The sequence below is a fragment of the Acanthopagrus latus genome, chromosome 21 (assembly GCF_904848185.1).
Source record: "Acanthopagrus latus isolate v.2019 chromosome 21, fAcaLat1.1, whole genome shotgun sequence".
Classification (NCBI taxonomy): Eukaryota; Metazoa; Chordata; class Actinopteri; order Spariformes; family Sparidae; genus Acanthopagrus; species Acanthopagrus latus.
The window spans coordinates 21,283,154-21,305,423 of NC_051059.1; the positions used below are offsets into that span (position 1 = coordinate 21,283,154).

General features: G+C 43.7%; 1 protein-coding gene across 27 annotated transcripts in view; it reads left to right on the forward strand.

The window, feature by feature from the left end:
* mbnl1 (muscleblind-like splicing regulator 1) overlaps positions 1 to 22,270 on the forward strand; it is a 56,439-nt gene that overhangs the window by 19,625 nt on the left and 14,544 nt on the right. For 16 of the 27 annotated variants that reach the window (XM_037083979.1, XM_037083980.1, XM_037083982.1 and 13 more), the window contains one exon: positions 3,667 to 4,661. In XM_037083979.1, the coding sequence (XP_036939874.1) occupies positions 4,488 to 4,661 (174 nt within the window). In that variant the 5' untranslated portion in view covers positions 3,667 to 4,487. Of the gene's footprint in view, positions 1 to 3,154; positions 3,297 to 3,666; positions 4,662 to 22,270 lie in introns of those variants that run through there. The other 11 variants (XM_037083989.1, XM_037083992.1, XM_037083997.1 and 8 more) reach the window with 2 other exon arrangements.

Below are 22,270 nucleotides of genomic sequence, written 5' to 3' on the forward strand. Positions count from 1 at the left end.
ATTTTTTGCAGTATCCCGCTGTTTGTGAGCTGTTTTAATCCATATTATAGTATATATTATATCCATATATCACTATTCATAACAAACCAAACTGAAACAAAAAAGTATGAGCACATTTCATTTCTTTTTAATGCAATGCGCTGTTGCTCTTCAACTCATTTTATGCAGACCTTCCTATGCGCAATCTCAATCTCTCAACCAACATGAAAGGTCCCATCATCAAAAGAAATGCAGTTTACTCAGGGATGCATGTGGTATAGAGCAGTAGCCTGACAGTATGTGAGTGTGTGAAACAGATCAAGAGACGGTGAGGAGAACACGCTCACGTGTCCATAAATGCATTAGTGTGTACGTGTTCACGTAAAGGTCACAGAGGGCAGTATTGACATGCTATATTCTGAGCACATGGAGCCGCAGCAGGAGCGAGGCCTGGGGTGTTGCATTTCCTCCAGCGTCCTCCGCTGTGATGACCTGCCTCAGCACACTGTCACCCTGACTCCACCTCTGTCAATATGCTGAAACCACTCCTTTTAGTGAGCAGCAGCAAACCTAAAGAGATGAAACCTCTTTCTCTGCAGTCAAAGCTGGACAAACAGGAGCTCGGGGCTTACAGCCTCAGTTTGTTTCTTTTGGTTTTCGGGGCAGATGTTCACTAGTTATCTCAAGCATCCAGTAACTCCTGACTTTTATTGTTGGGCGATGTCAAACTGGACTAATAATTTCTATTCACACCCTCTTGTTGTTGTTTCTAGCAGTTAGTCACAGTGACAACTTGGAGACCAGCCCTGGTTAGCAACATGCTTTAAAAGTTAAGTCAGTTAAGACATGCATTAATAACAAAGCCTCTCTGTGTGTTCAAGAAAACCTCATGACGCATCCAAGCTCCGTCCGTCACAGTCCATCGGGCAAATCATTGGCAGGTTTTAAGCATAATTAGCGCTTTTCGGCAGAGGTGAAGGTTTGTTTCAACAGCGCTGAGAACAGATTTGTTTTGTGACTCATAACCAAGAGAAAGTAAAATATGAACAGGCATGCTTTTCATGTCAGAAGCTGTTCTGTTTAGGCAAATGCTGGTGTCACATGACCATGAGCTGATGGTGATATCGAAGACAAGCTTCCTCTTCTTACAGCCATGTTACATTTCCGCCACGTATCCAACAGAGTGATAGGAAGCATGCGGCTTCTCTCGCTCGCGCTCTTTCGCCATCTTTCCTTCAACCAGTGCGATTGACCTTGCACCAGCTCACAAGACCTTGGAGTCTGGGAGAGTGCTGCTGAGGATGCTGGAAGAGAATGCAAGCCAGACAGTCACATTGAGGGCACAATGGCAGAGGAAAAGGATAATGCTGGGGAGGGAAGAGGAGCCCCAGAATTTAGGAGGATCCACTGGTTAAAGCCGTATAAATTCTGTGGTTAGAGCACAGAAGTAGATCATATTAAACGGTCATGAAATGGATGCCTTGGAGAGAAAGAGCACTGACAGTTAAAGTGGAATTAGATAGAAGGAGTGGCATACTGAAAAGAAAGACCGTGGACATGAAGAAAATCAATAGGGGAAGGACAGCCATGTCCAGACATGATGGATCATAATGAGCGCTCATTATCACTCTGGCACTGTCTTACAGCAGACTACATCGTCTGTCTCTCTTTCTCAGATATGTACTGTAATTGAAACCATAGAAACAGATAAGGCAGCCAGACAGAACGCAGGGGGCGTCAGCTTTTCATGCTTCAAGTCATCACATTCTCTCATTTGACTGAAGACGGCCCCTGGAGCCTTCAGCAAAAAAAGAATTATAATAATAATTAAAATAGATCCCTCTGGTCATTAGTTCACGTCCAGCTGCGACTTGAGTTCAGTGTGATGAGTTCAGAGATAATCCTTACTCACCTGAATGTAACTTATCACAAAGTATATTTTGAGAGTAAAAATTGTGTTGCCATCAGCAACATCAGGCTGAGAGGGAGCAATAAATACATGTAACATCAACGTTATGTGATATGAAGGCCTGGGGCATACAGGGTTACGCAGTAAGATTAGACTTGGCTGACGTGACATTTTCAGATGCTTGGGAATAAAAACATGCCCTTAGTAATGTAAACAAAAGAATGGCACCGCATATGTTGGATCAGCTTCATTACAAAACATTCAATCAAGTCGCTCTTGGTCAGAATATTTTTTGGCGTTAAAATAATGAAAAATAAAGAAAGGCTACTCATGAAGAAATAGCAGTGTTTAATAAAATGTTAGTGTTTGTCATTTGAGCAGTCAGGTAATGTATCTTTTCTGTTTGTGTTTTATTGGGAAAATCATTTATCTGCTGTGTGCGTGTGTGCATGTTCTGATTATGCTAGCACTCCAAAGGTCATTTTGTAGCAGTAATGCTACTTCTGCTATCGCAGGGGTCATCCAAGGTGAGCATGAGTGGTTTCCTCCTTCACTCTCTCTTCTCTCTGTAACATATATCCATGTTGCTGGGTCATCATGACCCGGGCTGCACTGCTGCAGCGCTCTGATATGGCGCAGTGGTTACAGTGTTGCAGTGGTGTAAAGTTAGCAGCGGTTCATGGCATTGTAGAACCTGCACGCGCTGTTCTGGGTAAAGCGATTTCTCTACACAGGGTGTGGCGAGTTACCCTGCCCGTGCGATAAGAGCAGAACGGGCCCCCGGGAGCCACAGTCATTCAAATTCCCCGAGCAAACCCCACCGTACAATGGATTCACCCAAAATAGAAGGCAACTGGCAACGCAAACACAACTCTGATAAGAAATAACACTTTGCAGACCGTGATCTCTTTTGTTTGTCATGAAGGGGGGAGTTTGGTCTATGAGTTGAATAACAAACATGATGTTATCTGTGAGTTCACATCTGTGTGAGATGAGAATAGTACTTTTTATTTAGAAATGTGTCAGTCCAGAAGAGAATATTATCTGGGATCCTCCATCTTTGTTTGAAAAAAAATTATCACAAAAATCAGGTAGTCATAGAAATAGTGAGCAGAGTTCAGTCTGCCTCTCTCTCTCTCTCTCTCTCTCCCTCCCTCCCTCGCTCTAGCAGCAGGCAGGTCAGCCTCCTCGTTGCTCCTCCCCCCTGCTCTCACCTGGCGCTCAGCCCAGAATGTTGCTGCAACTCTGCTCGCTCTCATTGGTCCGCACTCTCGCACCGCTTCGCAAGAAGGGAAATGACTAACCTCTTCTCCCTCATGCCCTGCCTCGACTTCCCCTCCGCTTTCACTCTCTTCCTCTCTTTCACCTCTAAACTCATTTGCAATGGCCGGCTCTGCTGTACTCGACTGTAAGTGATACGCGGTTCGATCCGATTTTCCTGCGTCAACCAGAAGAGGTGGAAAGTTGTGAATGGCTGCTTTGTGCATTTGTGTATGTGTGTGTGTGTTGGTGTGTGTGTGCGTGTGGCGTGATGACCGTGTGTGCACCATGTGTGTTTAGAGCGCAGGGCGGGTGAAAGTTTTATTTGTTTTAGCTGACACCCCTGCATTTCTGACATTTTTACATATTCTTCATTCCCACAGCTGCATATCTATGCAGAGCGCTGCCTATGAAGGAGAAATGAAAGAGAAAAGAAAAAAAACCTGAAAGTTTTCTTTGGATGTGTATCATCACTAATCTCTCGGTCTTTTCCCTCTCTTCTGTCTCTCTCTCTCCAGAGGAAGTGCCTTCCCTGATGTCTGCTGCAGCTTTGACCTGCTTCTACAGCTGAAGCTCCACCCTCCCCCCGCCCCCCGCCTCGCTCGCTTGCTGCCACAGTAACACGAGTATAAGGACAGCGACCACACCCTCCTCGTGGCCCACGCACCAACCTGCTCGTCCATCAACACCATCCACTCCTCGCGGCCTCAGCTCTCCTCAACAGACGCTGCCAACTGCTCTCAACTAGCTGACCAGCCTTACCACAGCAGCCCTACACACCACCAGGCCCACGCAGCATCTCACCCACCTTGCCTTCAACGTTCGCCTTCAACCCTCTAAGCCTCCACTTGGTCTCCAGTGTCCTTAACCTTCCTGTAGTGGGCTACACACAGACTATCACCTTCGTTGCCTGCTTCACTGCACCTAACCAGAGGGCTCTCGGTTCGGCCTGTTCATCTTTTGCCTTCTTGGCTTCTGAATGTGGTAGATGAGACCCGCTTGGCAAGCAACAGTGAGAGAGCAAAGTTGAGCCAAGTGCGGTAACTTAACTGTTAGGCTGAGCCATTTCCTGGATATATAAAATCTGTGGAAAATTATCCAATAACATTCACAGCCAAACATCGTCCTGCAACATTTCACTTTGGGAAGAGGAGCCCTCTCAATCAATAGGAACTTTATTTTGAATGTTCCATTTCAACTTTATGCACACATATCACAGACTTTAACAGTGAATAAACATAAATAATAAGACCTTAAAGTTGTGGATTAAAACACTAGAGGTACTTTACTTGCGCCCGAACCGATTGCAGCTCGGAATACTTTTTGCCAAACTGTTGCCATGGCGTTGAACATGGCACACATCCGCGACACAAAGTGGCTGACACTGGAGGTGTGCAGGGAGTTCCAGAGGGGCACGTGCTCGCGCTCCGACCAGGAGTGCAAGTTTGCCCATCCGGCCAAGAGCTGTCAGGTGGACAACGGACGGGTCATCGCATGCTTCGACTCTCTCAAGGTAAGAAAGGAGAGGCACATTTAGTTTGAGGGAGTAAATGTAGCTACGAACTACATCATGCTCAAAATGCACCATCTGGCCAAGACATGTGCTCTCTTTTTGGTCCCACCTATTTCTGGTCAGGTGACTGCATCATGTGAACAAAAGCACAGAGAGGAGGAGGAGGGCCGGGGAGTTTCAGCTTTTTAGATTCAGGAAGCAGAAGTCCAGCCGTTTGTGACACTGCACTGTGGAATTTTTCTAGAACAGCCAGTGTTTTGACTCGTGATTGCTGACCTGATTTCAAACTGGAGTCATTTAGGAGTCACATTTTCGACTGATTTCGCTGTGCACAGGCATTGTTGCATGAACCTACTCTGTCAACACTGTCCCTCTGGAGGTGATAAACGGTGTTGTGTGCCAGCTTCTGAATGAGAAAAACACATGAATAGGCTGTCACATGTACAGACTCATATGGATGCCCTGAGCACAACACGTTTCAACAGCTAGAGAGCAACAAGGCGATCGCGTCATCATGTAGATCTCACCCAGTCAAACCACTTCCTGTGCTGAGGCCTAGGGGCAGTTAGAGGGGGTTTGTGTGTGTGGTTTTGTGTAAAGTCGGGGGCAGATGTAGGGCACCCTGGTACAGTAATTTTCCATTTTTAGGCAGCAACAGGAAAGTAGAAAAGCAAACACCTCTTTTTTTCTCTCTCTCTCTCTCTCTTATTCTCTCTCTGTCTTTCACAATCTGTCTTTTATCGGAGCAACATGATCTCTAGAGATGGGCGGACCTCAGCCCAAAGTTTCCAGCATTGACACACACCCGCATACGGTTGGCTGTGTGTGTGTGTGTTTTTTCTTCTACCCCTGTTTGTGTTCTGCCCCTGCAGACATCAGTGACTCGTGGTCATTGGCAGTGTGTGATCAGGGAAGGGTTAGGATGAGGACAGCGTGTGTGAGTCGACTCTCAGAACAGTGTTTATAGCCAGATGTGGACAGAGGAACATTGTGAAGGGCGAGCTGAACACTTCCCAAGTTTCCTCACTGTGATCCCTGTGTGTGTGTGAGAGAGAGATTGTCAAAAACTCCAAGCTAAATTAAATCATCGTTGTTTATTACATCTTGAGTCATAATTTCATAGTTTTGGCCATCATTCCTACAGATAGAGATTGGCAGCATCATTCCCATTAATCTCCTGATGTCTTCCAGTTTAATTGAAATATCTTGGCACATGACAACCTTTGCTAAAAATATGTCCAACATGGCAAGAAACACAAGCAGTCACACAGTAAATCAGGTTTCAAACAAATCCACAGGTTAAACTAAACTGATTAGGAAGAGAAAACAAACAAGGAAAATTATTACCCTAACTGTCTGTTGTGATAATCCATCATAGTTTACGGATCCGCTTCCAGGTTCATGTTTGATGTGTCATACTTACCATAGCATGGCTATCATGTCTGCTGTGCTCATTTATCCTCTCATAAAAAAGGTCTGCAACTTTTTCAAAGTGATGTCGCCTTGTTCCAAGATCTCAGAAGTGAACTGGATGAGTATTAATGCTGAATTGGGTGTTAATACACATTTACAGTACAGCGTAAAAACCAGCAGGAGGGGTGAGCAAAACTACAAAACTACAGCCCACGCTGTATGAAATCCCAACAGCAGCATTGTAACTGCAAAACAAATATAACATAGATTAAGTCCTTTGTATACTGTTGAATAGATTTTTTTACAGCAATGCTCCATATTTTATAAGATTATCATCTTTTTGTAGCGCCAATGTCCTGTGAGAACCGGCTTTTATATGCATTTTCAGCTTTTTGACAATTTATTTCACAGCTATTGAGCTTATGAAGTAGTTATCCCAACTGGAGGTAAAGTAAAGTAAAAGTACCCCAAATGTATACAATACTTGATTAATTGTACTTTGTTACGTTTGACCACTGCTTTTATCGAAAGACCGAAGGATCTCGATACCTGAACATATGTTTAAATTGTCATTCACGCTGAGAGAAAGGTCGGCCGCTGGAAAGGAGTAGCTGGCAGATCTATGTAGGCATTTAAAAGGAACCAAGGGGCCTATTTTAGTCGTTTGGACTCATTTTCCACTAGGACCTGTGTATTAATGGAGATGGGTGATACTTTTTTTAACTCTTCGCCCCATTTTTTCCACTGGTAATGAAAAACAGAGCGGGTCTCTGAAAAACCCACAGTGGAAACAGCAGGAGAAAGCGAAAGAGCGAGGGAGAGAGAGAGCAAAAGAGGATGGACGAAATCAGAAGCGAGGGTTGTTGATTCGCATTTATTATACACATATAGACGCAGACACATTCGCCACATTAAGGGTTTCCTGTTACACGGACCTGCTGAAAAGTCACACGTCCTATTTCACTTTCACTCAGATTGAGTGGTTGAAAAAAAAATAGGGCAAATTCTCAGTTTAGTTGTGTTTCATGAAGCCACACCCCCCTAGCACTAGTCTTGCGACCCCTACACACACACACACACACTTGGACACATGTGCACACACTTTCTGCCCATGAGAGAGGATCGGCCTTCTTCTTGAGAGGTGTATAATTAGAACAGGTCTCACATGATCACCAGTGCATAGCTGAGCAGGTCACACCCAAACCCAGTCATTTTCCCCAACAGCCACTCTCTCTCTCTCTCTCTCTCTCTCTCTCTCTCTCTCTCTCTCTCTCTCTCTCTCTCTCTCTCTCTCTCTCTCTCTCTCTCTCTCTGGCCTCCTTTTTACATGGTGTCACACTCACACACACATACATGCACATACAGACATATAGAGTCTACACACACATACACATAAAACATGTGTCCTGTGCTAGACCACGCGTGTAGAGTCCATGCTGAGGGAATTACAGCCAAGAATGTATTAGAACCAGAAATAGTAAAAAAGATTTAATCGCACATTTTTCATGGGAAGATGTTCATGGCAGTTCGTGGATGACAATCAGTCAGAACAGAAGTTTTCATCGAGGCCACAGAATTGAAACCAAGTCATACTGTGTGTGTGTGTGTGTGTGTGAACTTGTACTATACATGCATGCGTGGGTGTTCTCTGGCCTTAGACTTGGCCTTAACCTCGGAGAGCGCAGCCCTCTCTGTTGCCTGTGTATCTGCCTGGTGCAGCAAAGACAGCTCAGCTATGTGGAAGCAGGGTAAATATTTGGAGAAGGATAATGGCTGCCACAACTCCCTGATTTAAAGTCAGCATTGTAACTTTGGCTATTAATGATTAACTACTGAGCGTGCAGGTTAGATTCTAAATCTGTATACACCATCCTTATTCAGGGGCTAAATATTTAGATCTGCGCTATAACTCGACGAGACAGGTTGGAGAGCTGTAGCAGCATGTGCTGATGGGAGCTGCACATTATCTGACAGAAAACGCAGTTTTCAAACACATGTGATATGTAGAGGAAGTAACCTGTTTTAACCTTCACTCGTTAATGCTTCACTCAAGCATTCTTATCAGATTAGAGTATAACAGTCAGCTCGGATTACGGGAGCAAGGGAGCTAACGCCAGCTCTGTTATTAGTTTATACTAGAATGAGTCTGAAACAAAGTAGGTTACTCACTACAGTAACCGAACTGTAATGCCGCAGCTCCGCCACACCCACACAGAGGTAATCTGCCAGCTTATTTTAAGTGCCGTACCATCCTACTTTCATTAGATGCAAGCCTATTCTAGTCCACTTCTCCTTCCCTCGTGTGCCCTTCCTCCTTGCTTGGTTTCATTCTCCTCCCATCTCAGTAACTCCTTTTACTTGATTTCCCACTCAGTCTGGGTTTTTTTTTTGTTTTTTGTTTTTTGCCTTATTTACTTCAGGCCACACCCATCGCTGGATGGTTCACATTACACCTCGGCAGCCCCCCATTCACCGCACACATTCACACACACACACACACACACACACACACACACACACACACACACACACACACACGTACATAAACCTATGTGTTGTGAGGTGAGGGCGACATCAGCTGCAACCTTGTCTGAAGAGCGGCAGCGGGTCCTGGTTTACCCCCCCACACAGCTGGCCATGTCATAAAAAAAGGAGTGGTAACCGTCTACCATGAGAACAGTTTGAACGCACACACACACACACACACACACACACACACACACACACACTCACACTTGCACACAGCATAGACCTTGTACTTTGTCTACCTGCCAGCCTGACACACCCACTGTCATCATGTCTGAGTTCTGAGAAAAAGAGACTAAGAGCGCATGCACGTGTGTGTGTGTGTGTGTGTGTGTGTGTGTGTGCGCCTGTGTTTGTGTGTGTGCTTGCGTGTGTGCGTGTGTTGTATCTGTATTAGTAGTGCTGTTGCAGCGGGTTTCTTTGTGTTACAACACTGTTGTGAGCCAAGATTACATTCCTGCAGAGCAGAGGGCGGGTAAATACCTCTTATTTATCTCTCTCTGTCTCTATCGCTCGCCCTGCTGTCTGTGTCTCTATCTGTCTTTACTCTAATTTTGCTGACCATATTTTGACAGCATGTTTACATTCAGTGGTTAGATGGAACACACACACACACACACACACACACACACACACACACACACACACACACACTGAGAGGTGCTCGGCCAGACAGACGTGGGGTAAATATTAGCTGCGTTGCTAGTCGACAGTGGGCTTTTCTTCTTTTTTTTTTCATTTCAAACAAATCATCCAGCCAATCTCTGGGCAGTAAAGTCAACACGTCATGCTCTGCATGTGTGTGTGTGTCAGCATATGACTTCAGAAGGCTAATGTGTATTTAACAGTGCAGTGTCACTGCACAGTAACTTAAAAGACACATGACCACGTGCAGGCAACAGTTTGTGGCTAGTGATGAACTAACAAAAAGACGAGAAAAAAGTACCATTGAGTGATTAAACATACTACAAAGAACTTTTAACTAGCTATGAAAAAGTCTCGGTTTAATAAAAATGCCTCTAAATCTGCTCTGTAGTCTGATTATGCATCCTGCAATTAAGCTGTTTTTAATGGTTCAATACATAAGAATCTGAATTGGAAACATTCAAAAAGCAACTAAGTGCATCCACAGAATGTGAAAAAAATTATGTCTTTGTATTATATCAACAGATATGTATCGAGGTTAGCATGCTAACCGGCTAGCCCCAGTCTGTCCCAGTCCAAAGCCACCATGCTGGCTGTGTAAGCCCACATTCTGAAGCACTGCCTCCACTGCTGTGTGAGCTAGCTACTACTAGCAGCTACATTTAGCAGCAGTTAGCAGTCACTTTGGTTATATGCTGTCTCTTATTTGTGTTGAATATAAATTCAACAGTTGGCCAGCTAAAGTATTAAAAATAGATTTCTTTCACTCGCTTCCAAAAGAAATGCACAAGCCAGCCAGATAAAGATCCTCGTGACAGTGTATCTAATTTAGAAATACACCAAGCAGGATTTTTCCTAAAAGCAAAACAATGTATATACACAAACAAATAATCCTTCCCACTCATCGGTACAGTACATGAGACCCTGCCCACTGCTTCCATTTTCTTATTTTCCTGAAATTATGATGCGTTCAGGATGTTTATTGCCTTAACGATTCAAGAGGAAGAACATTTCGGGAAGTTGCCAACACTTTGGCAAGCAACCAACCCGAAGCTCTGGCCATCTGATGAGGCTGTCAATCAACTATGCATCTCCAGAATTGCTTACTGCACCTTTAAACGGTCTGTTTACAAGCAGCAAATGACAAAAATCTTGCATAGTGAGTCTGTATAGCTTGTTTTTTATTCATATGCTGTTCCAGTGTGCCTTGTGGTTGCACCTTCTTTATTTAGTTTTTGTTTTCTCGATGCTGCAAAACATATCAGTCATGACTGGGAATAAACCTGATCTGTCTTGTTTAACCATCAACGTTATTTGACATAAACATGTCCAGCTTCCTCCTTGGATGCTGTCTGAATACATCTGTGTCACATTCGGACACAGTCCAAGTACATTGTTTATCCGCCAGAAAGCCACAGATGGGCGTGTGATCTTCACATTGCCTGCTTCGCTGGCTCCACGCCAAACCCCGAAGAAAGCACTGAGAAGAAAAAGGAAATGGGACACCTGTGTGCCGAGTTGTAATGTCAGAATCTGACCAAGACAAATGTGTTTTCAGGATGAAGGTTTCAATACACCTGTGATCAGACAGATTTGTTTTCAGTCGCGTGCTAATCTCCAGTCAACGTACTGCAGTGATGCCATAATTCAGACTGTTTTCTGGATCCATATGGCTCTCTCTCCTCTGCAGTCGGCGCGTGGTATCTCCATCCTAATTGGATTTTTAATGGGATATCTGTGGGCGCATCCACAATGAAAATTTCTCTCCTTTAAATTAACAAGGCTGGGATTCAGCCACCCATAGGATCCAGCTTTTTACACGAGGAGAGCTGTTAATAACACAGCGCCGTCCGACTCGGCCGTGCTCAATCTCCTCTGCAGCTGATTAAAACCAAAGCAGGTTTCACTAGATAAGAGTCACGTGACTGGGGCTTTTAGTTTTTTTAGTAAGTGGGATCTTTTACGTCTCCGTCTCCTGCTGTTGATGGCGTTTTACTCATGCGTCTCTCTCACTTTCATGCCAGAGAGATTTGTGTTTGGACCGGTCTAATCCAGGCCAACACACGCAGACATTCATCGGTCTGCTCATACCATGGTGGGTGCATTCTTGTCAGATCAGCGCGGCTGTGCGTCTTCTCTGTTGAGCTTATGTGACGGAAGATCAGCGACAAACAGCCTGTCTTTTCTTCTCAGTGTCAGCCGTCCCTGTCCCTCCATCACACTGGGCCCCTTTATCACACCACTGATACAATGATTACTTCTCTCTCTCCTCTCTCTCTCTCTCTCTCTCTCATTCGGTCCTGCTCTGTCTTCAACATACAGACATACCATAAAACCTCAGAAAGCCGGAGGGTTTGTTTGATCCGACAGTTTTACAAATATTGACAGATCGAAGCCAAGACTGCAGTGTGACAAAATCTCATACAATCATATATATTTCTAATACGTACCGGTGTTGACTTTTGGTTTGCTTATGTGGATTTATGTCCAGGAGTTTATGGGATCCAGGTATTTATTGGTTAAAATGTACTACTCATTGAGGAAAAACTATATCAGAGCAAACAGTTATTCCATATCTGACACTGTAAAATATAAAGCTATAGTAAGGAATTGGCCCTTATCTTTACATACAGACCAGTTTAGAATTGAGCTAAGGTATCAACTTTATATGCCTGTGAGAGGATTTTCATGTTAGAAACATATGCCTGATATTTTTCATTACGATCCATGCATTATTCCTTGGGAATTTTTTTTAAAAAAGCCTGATCTCGTAGTGTTGAAGAGAGAGAGAAAAGAAATCCTGGGTCTGTTCTGAGCCGAGATCCATCCTCAGTCCAAGTTTTATGGAAGTCTGTTCAGTAGATTTGGGTGAAAACATGACCTCCTTGGCGGAGGTCATTACTGAATGAGAATTCTTTTGATTGCAGAACAATGTCGACCCAGATAGAATAAAAAATGGGGCTTGATTTCACCTAAATCTAAAGGGATTATAACTCTGGAGCTACTTAAGGGGAAATAAATGGGGAAAAAAGGTTTTAATCTGGGGTTTTTTTTCTAATCACTGTACCTCTATCCACTCTCTATTTCTCTCCTTTTTCTTCTCAGCGTTTTCAAACTTCTTACTTGCCCACAGTCGCATATCAAGCTCTGCCATTATCCTTCCATTAGGCAGGTGAGCGAGGAGCTCGAGGGCACAGCCTCTCGCTTAGACTCATCTCTCTCAACACCTTTTTCGCTCCGTCCCTCCCTCCTGCCAGCTGTTAAGTCCATCAGTCAGGTTTGCCGTGCCTCCTATCTCTGTGTTTATGCCAAAATGTTACAGAGAAGCTGCACCTTGGAAGTTGCAGAGGCACGAGAATGTTAGGCAGCAAGGAAAAACATAGTTGATGTCTGTCCGTCTGTTTTTTTTTTTTCTCTCGCTCGGTCGGTTCCTCGGTCTATCTTGTTTGTGCATTCCTTGCCGGAATCGCAGTGTCTGGGCCTCTCAAACCCATGACATCGGTCTTAATTACTTTCTCCCTTTCTCTGAGTCAGTGTCCCCGATTTGCGCTCGATGATCTTGAGAGGACAGCAGAAGAAAAATACACATCACCCAACACCCTGAACTTCAGCCGCAAAAATCGCCAAAGGTTTTTAGTTGTGACATTCAGCCAAAACTCTGAGAAGTGAAACTAGCCGGCATCATCAACATCCTCACACATGACGTCTCCGGTTTGGCTCATCAGTATCCATCACGTGTCCTTGTTTTTTGACCTGAAACAGTGGCACCACCTGAGGTCCAATTAGTATTAGCCCTGATTAGTTGTGTGTGACATGCACAGACTGCTTGAGTCTGTGTTTACACTCCACGCTCCACGTTGTATATTACTCACACTGGCAGCAGATACATATTAAACTGCTTTATACACTGTGAGGAACAAGACATAAGCTTAACTGGCGCTGCTTTCTTCAGCATTAATAATCAGTTTATCTAAAACATAAAATTCTCAGAGTCTGGGTTTTTTCACTGGACTCTGTGCTGGTGTGTGGGTTGGACATGTGGTTAGCTGTCATTGGTTACCGTAACTGCACTCAGTTCAGTTATGCAGGATTCAGGCTGTTTATTTATTGAATACTGCACATAGATACAGGTGTTCCACTGCAGAGCTGTTGCCACGGACAATCTGCTGTGCTGCAAAATATAGGGAGATTCATCTGGAGGGTATAGGCTTAATCAGCAATGTGCGAACTCGTTAGGCAAGGGCTTGAATGTCAAAGACGTTCATGTTCGTGTTATTGTGTGTTGAAATCCCACAATCCAGCTTTAAGAAGCTCGCGGTACATTTATAGAATGGAAATTACTCAAATAAAATCACACTCAGTGCCTTTTCCAGACCATTTAGTGTAGGACATCAGCGTCTGTGCAGCATTTGTGAAACAAATTGAATCATTCTTCTCCACTGTCAATACTGAAATAACCCAAAGAATTCATGAGTGGCATTATCACATTTTGAACTGCAATAAGAGCGAGAGAAAGAGGCTGAAAGCATCCTGCTTGCTCTAGTGCCAAGTCCAAAGGAGATAATCGCACGCGGAAACAGGATTATGCCAGTTGACAGTGGGATTAGAGCTGTGGATAGGATTACAGTCTGTGAGATCAGATTAGCGTAATACATTCCAGATTGAATCTGTTAGTGCAAACTAAATTAATCATCTGCACTGGTGTGGTTGTTTCTTGGTGGAGACGTTTTCCTGTGTTTTTTTTTTGTGTGTGTGTGTGTGTTTCTACAATCCAAATGTCACAGAACTGAGGAGGAATTGAGCCCCGTGCAGATAATGGAGGGAAGCAATGAGGGTTAGAAAGGGAGAACAGACGGCCGGGGATCAAAGAAAGGTGTATGAAAGGGAGCGGGATAAGTGACATATCTCTGAACTTCTTTTTTCTGCTTTTGAAGTTATAAGATGCAACACAAAGCTGACACTTGGAAGAGGTCGAAACAAAGATGTAGACTGTATTAAAGAGGTGCAAAGATTCTATTCAGGGCTGTTATAGCAGGCCAACACTTTTCTTATAGCACGACCTAAACAAATAAATCCCTATCGCTGAAACATCTGTACGGTGGAGCATCATGAAGATACATGCAGATGCTATTTAATGAGAAATGTCTGCTAAAAAAAGAGCTGAGGCACTAGAGGCAAAGTGTAACCATTAATATCACATGTTGCCTATTTACTCATCTCACAAGTTTTGGAATGGCTCATTACGATACACGGCAGGCGTCGATCCTCCCCCTGTGAGGCCCGCCGACTCTGAGAAAAGAGCACACCTCAGTCATTTCACAAACAACATTGTCGTTATTGACGCCTCGCTGCCTCGTCTGGACCTTGTGATTTCTGCGCAGTGACTCGTCTGTTCTCTCTCCCACTTGGAAGCGTAGCTCGGAGATGATTAAATGAGCGTTCCCCGGGCCCGCCTCGCGTACTCACACAGCGAGTGCTGGATGACTTTCATAAAGTGCTGCTGCTCGAATCAATACCTGCGTGATTGCTCTGTTATTACTGATAATGAAAAGTGCGGGCCTAACCTTGTTAGGCCTTACAGGAGAAGGAGCGGCAGCGCCGCAGCGGACGGAGCCTTCAGAGGGAAACTGGGGTAAATAAAGTCACATGATGGCGTGTTTGTGTGAAAAGAGATAGAAAGAGATAGCGGGAGAGTGGAGGAGGGGGCATGTCAGGGAAGACAGAGAGGTCTAAGTTTGGATCCAGGGCTCCTGTGTACGTGACATCTGACCTGAGGCATTTCTGAGAACCAACACCCTCTCAAGTGTGAATAACTCATTGCTGTGTGTGTGTGTGTGTGTGTGTGTGTGTGTGTGTAAGTCTTTTTTGTGTGCATATAAATAGGCGTCTGACGCATATGTGTGTGTTTATGTTTGAGCCTCAACTCAGATGACTTTCATCCCCAGTTTGCGTCTCATTTCTGTAAATTCAGAGGTGAAACAAGTACTCAGATCTTACATTTGAGTAAAAGCGCCAAGTGAAAGTGCTACAATTAGAAGTCATCCATTTATTTATTTATTTATTTTTACTTTGAAAGTACAAAAGCGACATAATTTACAACGGCGATGATTATTAACAGCATTTCTCTGATGACAAGCTTTTATTTTGAAGATGCCGATGATATTATTGCCATCCTGTCGCTGCTGTTTACAACCAGGCAAATGTATATTTTAAAAAAAATGCACTACAGAATTATTTCCTGCTTGTGTACGTTTTAATTGCATATCATAAAAAAAACAAATATAAAAATATACAGTACCAAAAGGTAAATGACTCATAATTCAAAATATTTTATTCAGAATGATGTATATTATATTATTGGATTATAGTTGTTGTTGCAGCAATGTGTTCAACACTTTAATGTTGGAGCTGCATCACGTCATGACAATGTTATATGTTGAAAACTTGTGTCTTGAAGCAAATATTTATGTAGCACTGTGATCCAAACATCTCACTGAAGTTGCATGTGGAGCGGAGTGGCTCAAACAGAGACGCCTTTCACCCAGACATTCACAAGATGCTGTACCATCCAAATGATTGAGAAGTTTATTTTAGATAAGGTAGAGAATATACACAATGTTGCTTTAAACTAAATCTACAAAGTAACCAGTAACTAAACTTGTCAGATAAATGTAGTGAAGTAAAAAGTACAGTGTTTGCCCCTGAATTGTCGAATTAAAGGTAAAAGAAAACGTAAATGAGTTAGTAAAGTACAAATACCTTCAACTTTTTCTTGACTTATACTTTATACCAAAAACTTTTTTTTAAAATCCTCACAGATGCATCACTCATCCGTCTCACTCTCTGTGTGGTCTTGTGTTGCAGCCTATAATCCCTTTTCTCTGCGTCGCTGTTTGGTGAGGTTGGTAATGCGTCACCGGGGGCATATTGCAGCTATTATCATAGATTAACACTCCCTCCCTCCTCCATATCTCTGCAAGCTCCGCTGGTCACATCGGCTCCCTGACCGCTAAGCTGTGCAGCGTGGATCGCTGTGTACATTGAGTCCCAGCAGGGAGATATAAACATAATCACAAGGGGTGTGTGTGTGTGTGTGTGTTCATGGGCTGATATAGAAATGCAAGCCACCGTGCAGATCTAGAACATCTTCCTCAGTCACTTTAAAGAACTTTACTGTTAATTTAATGCAGGGTTAAGTGGCTCAAAACAAAAAAGAAAATCAATTGTGCTTCACTGTAAAAGGGTACTATTGATTGTGTTGCTGCTTTTTTGGTTGCAAGATAAGACCGCACCAGCACTTCTGAATATTCTCCATCGAGGATCCGCTACATTGCCAGTAAATTTCTGCACGCTGCTTCACTGACCGTCAGGGAAAAAAAAAAAAAAAGCTCGTCATCTCATCATGTAAGAGGATCCGCACGCAGTCAGCGTGTTTGCCGAGTTGATATGCTTTATATTTCGTGCCACGTTCGAGTACAAACAGCAGACAAAGGGAACAACCACTGGGCTCGGGCCCTTTGAGTCTCCGCTGCCGTCCGGCAAAACAAAGCTTCATTCACAGTGTGTGCGAGGAGAAAAGGGCTTTCATCTCTGTGTGTGTTTAGACAGAAGTCACTGGAACGCGGGGCAGAGAACAGCGTAGCGTCACACCAGAAGCCGACGCAAGCCGAGTCTCACATCATAACATCACAACACAGCTCGGCGGCATCAAACACAAGAGGAAAAGTGGGTCTGGGTTTCTTACTGCATTATGACAAGCAGGATATATTCACAGGCGGGGGCTGCGAATCAGTGATACAAAACAGGCATACGGTAGCTGTGGTTAATTCCTCAAAATTTAACCCCAACCCTAAGCCCACACCCAGAGGAAACTTAGATTGCTGGCTTGTTGAAATTAACCCCGATCGGATCCTGAAAGAAAGAGACATTTAACAGGATAGAGAAGTATAATAACAATGTTATCTCATGCAAACACAAAGAGTCTTTGGGGATGTTTCTTGGTATATGAAGTCATTTGAAGATGTCACTTGAGACACTGGGAAATTGTGATGTAGCACTTTATAGACTAAACAATTCATTGTGAATATTATCACCAGATTAACCAGAAATAATTGTTAGTTACGGCCATTAACTCTCCTACCACACAGTTTGACCTCTCCAGGCCTCCATAAACAATTCAAATAAAACAATCTGAGATGGAAGGGTCCATTTTTTTCTGGCTGGGCTGATCACAACTTGCTGACATTTATGGCAATTTATGGAAATTCAAATGGGACCTGAGTTTTGTTTTGTGTGGTGCTTAAAAGCCGAGGGTTTTGTTTTGGCCCCGTGGACGGTAAACAGACCCGTCCCAGTAGACCTGAGAGGTTTGGCGGTTCATAACGTGGCAGTAGATCAGAAAAGCGTTTTGGGGGTGTAAACCATCGTGTAAACAGTTTTGAGGCGTTGCAGTAAAAAAAAAAAAAAAAGTTTAGGGTGCAGCAGTTTATAAGATCTACCTTTACTCTAACCCCTGAAGTAAAAGCTGGAGTTTCTTCACCTCTCTGCTGTTTCACTCCCCTCGTGCGTATTAACACATCTTGCCACATGCGCCATCGTCTCTCCTCAGAAGGATGAGATGCGGCCCCACCCAGCATTCTTTATAAATTGGTTCACTGTTTGTTTTAAATCCCTCGCAGTCACAAAAGCAGGGTGTGTTGGAGTGATCAGGGTGGGACGTGTTATTGCGACCTATCGTCAATCAAGAGTGAACGGTAGCCAATGGGATTATTGTTCCCCCCCGTCTGGCCCCGGAGAGTGGCAAGACTGATCTCACCAGGAAAAACACAGAGTCCCACTTCTAATACAAAAACACACAGTGCGGACTGAAGCCAGAAGAAGGCGCAGGAAGTTCGTGTTGTGCTGCAGGAGCACGTCAGGGGGAAAACAAGGCTCACTTCGCTGGATGTGAACCAGCATCACGTTTTATTGTGTGCTGAAAGAAACCAAGCTTGCTGATGATTTTGCTTCATCATTAATTGTATTTTTTTTTTTTTTTTTTTTGATCAGCCCTACTGATATCTCAGTCTGACGATATTATTGGATGATATTTGATATTTGATATTTTCACAGCCATGTTGGAGAGCTATTGTCTCAGCATATATGTTCCCAATTTCTATCTTTATGACATATGTTTTTACAGATCACAGTGAAGAAAAAGATGAAGGTGCTTCATTTTTTCCTTATGTTATTTTTTTTGTTTGTTTGTTTGTTTTTTACCCTCTATTGTCAATATTGGCAAGTAGCAATTATTGGTCATGTTCTAAAAAGAATAGACTGTATATATATATGAAGTTGTTATGTTCAGTAATTTTTGATCATATTTGTGTGATACTCAGTACAAAATGAGATCCGAGTTAGTCGGCTGTTTACTTAACTATCGAGGACTGAAGTGTGTTTTAGATAAGCGGTTGTTAATTTGTTCTTTAGACATTTTGTGCCTTTTTCACATTAGCAGTCACATTTATTCAACAAAAACATGCTTGTAATAGCCTGAAGCTGTAGCCCTGGAACTGGTAAAAAAGCTGATGGTCTGAAGTGGAAAAACAAAACATCCCTGGAATGAATAATGATGATGAAATTAATGTGGATGAATCATTCTGAAGCTGCTCACTTCCTAATTTCTGGCATATGCGCGGAGCAGTGACGCATCAGTTTACTCACTAATCCCGTTTCTGTCCGATTTTTCATTTTTGTGCCATTAAAAATGCAACTCGAATCCTTCTATGGGTCTCCATAGCACGTCCTTTTTTATTTATTTATTTATTTTATTTTTATTTGCATAATTTTCTCTGAATTGTTTCAGTTTGATGAGATAATGTTACTCTGTGCTCCAGTTCTGGATTCCCTCAATGGAGACAAAGGAGTCGTTCAGCGATAAGACATGTTAAAGATGATATCTGCAGTGAGAATCGGCTCTTTCACAACGTATTAGCAGTAGAGACACATGCCAAAAAAAAAAAAAAGAACACAGACAAGAGAGGGGTGGTGACTGAATGCCCTCTCCTCTTGGAATAGTTGTTGCTTCGGGGCCGGCTGTGTCTGTCGTCTTTGCTTTGCTTTGAGTTCCTGTATCTGCCAGCGGTGGGGAAGCTTCCAGGAAATCGCTGTGTTGTTAGAGCAGGAGTGTCTGGCTGCTCCGTTGCTGTGGACACCGTCTCTAGCTGCTCCTCAAGGCCGCTGATGTCACAATAACAGCCACAAACATGATGCGAGAGGGGCGAAGTCTTCCTCCTCCTCCTCCTCCTCCTCCTCCTCTTCCTCCTCCTCCTCCTCCCCACTCTCCCTGCATCTTCATTTCTCTCCACACACTAATCACTTCTTCTGCAAGTTCTAAAATTTCCCTGATGCAGCGACGCTCTCGCCATACAGCCACTGTGACTCTCTCTCTCTCTCTCTCTCTCTCTCTCTCTCCGTCTCTCTTCCACTGTGCAGCCTGACGTTTCCTCTCCGGGGACCTGATCTTTTATTCAAAATGGCTGCCGATGTGGGTTGATGGCTAATTTTTTTTTTTTTTCTTCACAGAACGGCAAATGTATTTAGCTGAAGTCAAAGCCACATTTTCACAACATTGCTCTCTCACCTTCACATGCACCTGCCTACGCACTGCTGAAGTCGTTAAAAAAAAAAAAAAAAGAAAGAAATCCAAGGGGTCGACAGACAGGGTCACACGGGGTGAACGCAACATGATCCTCGGTTGCCTTTGCGACCCCCCTCCTCGCACACCCTCGACCTCACGTAACACAAATACACGCTATCTCTCCACACACTCTCACCCTGCCCCGGCCGCATGCCATTGTCACTCTCTGGATGAGTGCTGTTAGAACCTGCTTTCAGCTCCTCTCGTCTCACACACACACACACACACACACACACACACACACACACACACACACACACACACCTCTCAGTGTTGTCAGTGTCAGAATTCTTCTGAATGCCAACTCAGCTTGTGTGTGCTCACACTTTCAGCTCAGCCTGGAAAGTTATGCGTCTGTTGAAGTAGTCTATGCAGTATTTTCCTAAAAACCAACGCAGAGAGTTGAACGAGTATAATCTCCCTCAAACGTCTCTTATGACCCACTAGAAAAGTTTGCCCTTCGCCTGTATTTTCTGAACAGTTTGCTGTGTTTAGGATGTTTCTGGTCTTCTGCTCTCGGCCTGATGCGGATGTCTGACGAGCTGAAGGTCTGTGTGTCTGTGTGAGCGCCACACACATACGGGCAGAGCAGAGAGGCGCGCGGCGGACATGACCGAGCGTGCACTTTGGCTGCATTCAGATAAAATCTGCAGGGTTTTGCGGAGGTCCGGGCACGTTTATTCGTGCTTTAGAAAGTAACCGTCAGAAAATACATTTCATTTCTCTGTTCTTGCTTGCACTGCTCACTTCACCACTCACTGCTTCTTTCTCTCTTCATGCAAATCCTGCGTAGAATGCCTTCAACGTTTCCCCCTAAACTTCCCTTTTAAATGGGATTACAGTTACTTAAAAACTGGATTTTACTACATATTATACCAAAAACTGTGACATATTCCTCACATGCTTCTTCATTTGAATTTTTTAAGGTGGACCGCACACTGTGAGTTGTTTTCAAATCCTGGTGTGTCAGTTTTATGGCTGCACTTCTATGTGTTTGTGTTTGTTTGTTTTTTTCATCGACAGTATTTTAGACCAAAAACTCTGAAATCATAGAAATCTCAACTTGCATTTTTGGCCCTTGGATTTAAAGGAAGACATAAGATATATTCTGATATAATTTCTTGCTACTGACCACTGACAAACTCCATTCATTCTATATTCACCTGTCTTGTGCAACAAAATCTGAAATTATTTTTAAAAGGCTATCCAGTGAGAACTTGAGAGCGCAACTTTAGACAAGTGGACAAAACAAAATATCTCAGAGAGCCCCCTCTTGCCATTTAGGTGTCCCGATTTGTGCCCCTTATCTCCCCCCTTTTCCTTCGCACCTGTCTGGTGCTCCAGTGTCGTTGAAAGTGAAGGAGATGGGAAAGGGGACTGAAGTCATGTTGAGGGTATATGAGATGAGTCCCAGCGGGGAGAGCTCTGTCAGCGAGGGAAAGCACAAGCTGCGGCCGTCGGCTCAGCTGTGCCAAGGGGCTGAAAGTAAATACACGTCCTTCCTAAACTGTGGACGTGTTTGTGCGTGCGTGACGCGTATCTGCCACCTGTTATGCGAACACGACCCCGAGACGTGCGCGCTTTAATGTGTGTGCATTCTAGCTTGCATAAGAGTGTGAGTGTGTCGAACTCCCTCTAGACTCCTCCAGACTGAATGTATAATTGGATACTCGGAGCAGGCAGCAAAAAAAGGGATCCCGGTCTTGGATAATGACTCAAAGACTTTGATGTGTGACCTCCGGATGACTGCTGATACAATATATAGGGATCATATGAGTGGACGGTATTTATAGCATTAGTCGGACATGTAGCTAAGCGGGACCTCATGAACCCCTTGGGCTAGCACGCACACACACACACACACACACACACACACACACACACACACAGACTTTGACATGGACACCCTGCTGAGACTGATAAAAATAGCAAGTTGTTAACAATTAGTGTTCGTTTCAGCTCAGACCTTATGTCAGTTTGAGTGGCCACCATTTATAACAGTGATTCACAACCAGCTACATGGAAATATTGTGGGGCAGTTCAACTCATTTGAAAAGGCAGAGTTTATGACTCGCTAATGTCGTGGCTAAAGATTAAATGCTAAATGTCAGCGGGCTAACACGACAATGATAACATGCTGATGTTTAGCAACTATTTTTACCATGTTAACTGTCTTAGTCAAGCATGCTGATATTCTAATTTAAGCTAATTAGCTCTAAACAGGAAGTGGGTACAGCTCATGGGAATTCGTTTGGTTATAGATTAAGTATTGGACAAATACCAGATGAAAAATGAGAAGTTACAGTGCTCATGCATTCACCACAGAAATGGGGTGCTGGATAAGCCT